The sequence below is a fragment of the Rhagoletis zephyria genome, unplaced genomic scaffold (assembly GCF_001687245.7).
Source record: "Rhagoletis zephyria isolate East Lansing unplaced genomic scaffold, Rhagoletis_zephyria_1.1 Rzeph_scaffold_26850, whole genome shotgun sequence".
Taxonomy (NCBI): domain Eukaryota; kingdom Metazoa; phylum Arthropoda; class Insecta; order Diptera; family Tephritidae; genus Rhagoletis; species Rhagoletis zephyria.
In genome coordinates, this window is record NW_016183908.1 from 1 (window position 1) to 5,386 (window position 5,386).

The 5,386-nt window shown below is 30.9% G+C and overlaps 1 protein-coding gene across 1 annotated transcript; it reads left to right on the forward strand.

Annotated features, from left to right (window-relative positions):
• Positions 1 to 1,682: 1,682 nt before the first annotated feature.
• LOC108382415 (uncharacterized) lies at positions 1,683 to 5,379 on the forward strand (the record flags this gene model as incomplete). The annotated part of the gene is made up of 5 exons (XM_017638788.1): positions 1,683 to 1,971; positions 2,056 to 2,148; positions 4,328 to 4,481; positions 4,796 to 4,929; positions 5,317 to 5,379. Coding segments are annotated over exons 1-5 (670 nt in total), but the record flags the coding sequence as incomplete, so codon positions are not given.
• Positions 5,380 to 5,386: the final 7 nt, after the last annotated feature.

Genomic DNA, 5,386 nt, shown 5'->3' on the forward strand with positions numbered 1-5,386 from the left:
AGCTTATGAAATTAGCAAGAGACCAGTTGAGCCCGATTTTTGAATTTTTTTATGTTTATAAAAAATTTTTAGTGCAAAGTGCGGAAAAGTAGTAATTTTGAAGAAAACGATTCTCCTGTTCCAGTTAATAAATGTTACTTAATAAAAACTAGTTGAAAACAGTTGTATGGTTCCCCAAAACGAAAAAACATTCATAAGGAAAATTTAAACTGTTATAAAAAAGATTCACCAAAATTAAAATTTAGAAATTAGATTAGTTTTTAGAAAAATATTGGCTATGCGATTACGTAGACGTTAAGTTTTAGTATATCTAATTAAGTGCAAGTGGCAAGTGGCTAGGAGTTGGCTTTTGTTTTAATTAATAAAAGAAATTAACGATAATCTTAAATTTTATATATGAGAATTGATATCGGTTTTGTTTTTTTTAGAAAGTGGTATATTAGAAAGTTTTTTTTTGTGTATTTATTTACTTCATTTATAATGCTGAAATTGAGTTCAGGAATGTAAAATAAATTTTTTGCGTTTAAACCTGTTTAGTCAACAACATTCACTTTTNAATTTACTCGATACATCGACTTCCTGTTAGAATTTTTCATTTCTCTCTGCCTGCCAGAGAAGAATAGTAAACGAAAGTTTATTCAAGTTGAACTAGTTTACAAAAAGTTTCACTACACTACAAAAGTAGTTTGTATGCTGTTCTAATTACTTAACCTGCAATAAAAATAATTAAACAAAACTAAACGCAAAAAGCTAGACAAAAGCTTACAGTAAAAAGATAAAAAGCAAAATCAGAAACTATAAGACAAAACACGAGAAATAAAAAAAGTCTTGCTCCACAGTAGCGGACAAATAAAAATAAACCGGCGCACGATCACGATAAGTAGTCATTGGTAGATAAAAGATTCCGAGCGTTTGTATATTTTACTTTTGTAGAGCGCAAATGAAATACAAAAGGGAGGAAACTTGGTAGGAGAACCTCAAACATGAGCTAAATTTAGTTCAATTTGAGTTGTAAATAATTGTGGCCTATAACGACAGCCATCTAGTATGCAATGCTAGTTTCTCCATACCTAGCACGATATATATATCATAGTATTCCTACAAACAGCTATTCTGTCAATCGAAAAATCGTGACATGTGACATTTCTTCAAAATTTAGCGGCGTGAAAATCTGTATAAAGAGTGTTAAAATTAAAATACGTATTTGTTAACCCAGTTTATTGTTGGTTGTAAAATTTTAAAGGCAAATTACTTTTATGTTCGCACTTCATTGTCCGCCACTGTACGTGCATACAAATGTTTTTGGAAAAAAGGCGACCTTAGCACAACGCCTCGCATTACGATGATTACTTTTTATTTGCTTTAAATTTAGCAATTAAACACTGAGTAGTCAAACACCAAACACACGCACTCACACCAGACCTGCCTGCACTATTTCTCTCAATCAGCAACTTAAAGTTATACTTTGTTGTAATTTTTTTTTTTTTTTAATTTCAAATAAAAGCAAAGTTTAAAGCGTGCAATGAAACAGTTGAAAACTGCAATTCGCCGTGTAAGCAGCAACCAATCACTTTTTTTTTTTAGTAAATCATAACAACAGCGGTGTAAGTGACGTTAAATGCGCAAGTGAAAACGAAAAAAGTGAAGAAATTTTTAATAAAGAAATGCAAACAAATACAAGTTTCAATAAAACTAGTTGAGCTTAACATTTAAGTAAATAAAGCAACGCAGTTTTTTTTTTCAAAATGCATTCCATCAGCGTCATATATGCTCTTGGCATTTTATGCGCAGCGTTGTCTGTGTCTTTCGGTACAAACAGCGCAACCAGCTGCACCAGTGGGACGTCATGTACCGTTAGCAGCACTACGACGACCACCACAACCACTTCCACGGCCAAAAGCACTGACATTAGCTCCACAACCGAACGCATTCACCGTAGCAACAACAATACAAATTTTTTGAAAGAGAAACGTAAGTTGTTGCCGTAACGCACGCGAACTCTGTGAAATAACCCGGTTTTTTGTTTAAAATATATTTTAAATTGTTCATTTACAGCTAAAGATCTGCAAACCTGTCAACGTAAATCGGCTGATTTTGATAAATGCATAGTGAGTGCATATCAGCACATATTTAGTACCTGGAAAAATGGTATGTAAAGGGTAAACAAAGGAGAAATAATCTGTGTACATACATGCATACATATATATATACAGTGAGTGTCAGTCAAAATCGTACAATGCATTTTTTTTCCATATTTTAAGTATATTTTCGTTTATTTGAATTTTATTCTTTTTTTAATAAGAACACTATATTTGGTTCACACTACAACAAAATCCATAAAACACAAAGTTTCTAACTTTGCAACACCACAAAAAAATTCTCAAAAATCAACGGTATTTTGTAGCAACTTCAAACTCGCACTTTGTTATATTAGAATTGAATGGGCTACAAAACTGCATACCCAAAAAAAATCTGAATAAAAAATTTGGAATTTTAATAAAAATTTGACGATTTTTGCTTGATTGTTTCAAAGTTAGAAACTTGTGAGTTTTATTGATTGTATTGTATTTAGTGTAAATAAATTTTAATTAAAAATTAAAAGAACATTAATTAGACAAAATATGGAAAAAATGTACTGTACGATTTTGACTGAGACTCACTGTTTGTATAAATGCTCTATCATCATTATTATCAATTAGGGCGATCTGAAGCAGCTACAGAGGTAGAAAATTATCAGATCCTAATTCGGTAAAAAAATGAAAAATTTAAAGATTCCCTTATCAACGTGTTTATATTCTATACATATACGAGTATCATTCAGCGTGCAATATATTGCACAAACTTTTTTGTGCTTTAAGCTCCTTTTTCGTAAATAAGAGCTTTTGTTGTTAAGAGAAAAGTTGTTTTGAAAAATTATATCATTCTTTACCCCAATTGTTTAATTAAATTTTTAGGTTGCAGTTGACCGTGTTTTTCACAAGAATAAAAAGTGTCAGAAAAGTTGATAGTGAGCTGTGTAATCTATTGAAAAATACTAACCAATTTTCCGGGGAAATGGAGATTCGACAAATAGTATATGCATGGAGGCTTTATTCATAGTTTAGAAATATATTTTGCGAAGGAAAAAAGTTGGTTAAGATCATTTCTATCACTGCCCAATATAACGAACGTTGAATAACGGTAAAACTAAGAGCTTTAAAAATTGTTGATTTCATTTTTGAAATGAACGATCCAAATTAACCGGTATGCTCTACATAAATATTTTAAAACTTTAAGATTCAGCGCTTGATTTTTTGTGCTGTAAGGCTTAAGAAAGCTTTAGTTTAAAAGTATGAAACTAAACGACTTTTAAAATGAAACGACGCCAATGTCCAGTGGTAATTAAGTTGTGTTCTCCGGTCTCTACCAATTCACGATTAAATGTTGTCTGTTTTGAAGTTCTTTAAATAAATTTTAGAGCTAAGTACTTAAGTATATTAATGAATATCACGTTTTATTTTTTACTTAAGTTATTTACTGCATGCAACCGAATATCGTGTGTAGTTAAAAATTCCTTTTTTTTTTTGAAGCGCTCATAAGTGCTGATTTTGGTGTCGACATACTTTTCTTCCGTCGCATAGTGGTCTGAATAGAGAATCTAGCGGGACAAAACTATTTTAACCGATTCGCGTTGATGGACTCGAACACAACTTCGTATCTACTAGTTTATGGGACCACTGATAACAAAATTTCAGTCAGGTTTCAATTTTTAAAAATTATTGAATTCGCTCGAAACTTTTTACTCGGGAGATTTTCATAGTATTTAGGAGTTTTGATGACAGCTGATTACGAATCTGAAAGCAGGTCACAAAAATTCTAAATGATGGGTCCAATATGACGGCTTTCTAATTTAAAAGTTAATAGAATTTCATAGCACATATGTATTGAAAATAAGGTTTCTTTTAAATTCAATAATTTAAAAAAAAAATTGACAAAAGTTGGCTATAATTTTCTGTGTGTGTGTGTAGTGTATACGTTAAGTAGTGAGAATAGGTCAATAGATTTTTGGCAAAATTTTGGCAGAAATTTTGTCTGCAATTTTGAAATCTAATGTAATTGTAATTTACTTATACTTGTAAAATTGTATGTTTTTCACTATAATAAATGAAATGTTAATAATTTTCTATATTAGATATATTCCTTTATTGTATAGAAAAATTGAGAATATTAAAATACGAATTAAAATCGAATAATATCAGTTATTAATAAACATTTTTTCTTTGTCTAGTAAATTTGCAAAGTTTCCGATTATAAAAAATTGCTTTACATTTACATTTTCTTTCACTAGGTTTACCTGGCTTTGCTCATTCAGAACCCATAGACCCCTTATTTGTGCGCGAATTCGAGGTGATCGAAGATAGTGAAAATATCACACCAATCACAGTGAAAATAAACAACATCACAGTAACTGGTTTGAGTGAGGCGAAGGTGAAGAGTGTCAAGTAAGTATGCAAATGGATATTTATAAATATGTATAGATATATGTATGTAATTGGTATTGGGTTAATAGTTAGCTACTCCATTATTTTCAATTACTAATAAATATGCACAGCTGAGTTGATTTAGTAAATAATAGTAGTGAGACTACAAAAAAAGCAAGCAAATTGCGAAAAGTATTACTTAAGTGGTGGTAGACATATATATAATATATTTTTATAAATCTTATTTTAAATGCAGATCAAATATAAAAACATATTTCCATAAAATACTTGAAAGACACTTTCACTAAAAAAAACTTTCTCTCTGTTTTGTGCAGCTTCAAAGAAAATGAATACGATTTCAAAATGACTTATTCAGTGCCTAAAATACGCCTAAATGGTCATTATACAGCTCAAGGACAAGTGCTGCTGCTCAAAATCGACACGGATGGTGAAATGTTCATGGAAATTCGTAAGCAACAAAGAAAAATTAAAGCAAACCAACACAACTCGAATCAATATATTACGAAGAAAAAGCTGATGTGGTTCGAATGTGGAAATTTGACTAGATTTACAATAGGGGTATTCACGATCCGGTACATACTGTCTAACATGGTGCATAGATAGCATAAATAACATGATTGGCTAATTTTGTTGTTGTTTGAATACATGAAATAATAACAATCATGCTATTTATGCTATACTTGCACCATGCCAGACAGTATGCATCGGATCGTGAATACCCCTAATGTACATAGATACACACGTATTTAAAATTGCCGACACTCTTCCGCCTTTTATTGCAAACTTTTCCACTGAATTCATTAACCAATGACATTTTTTCCAACCCCCCATACAGTTGACGGCCTCTACACCGTATCGACAAAAGTTAAATTACAAACTTTAGAAAATCACAAATTTTTCGACTT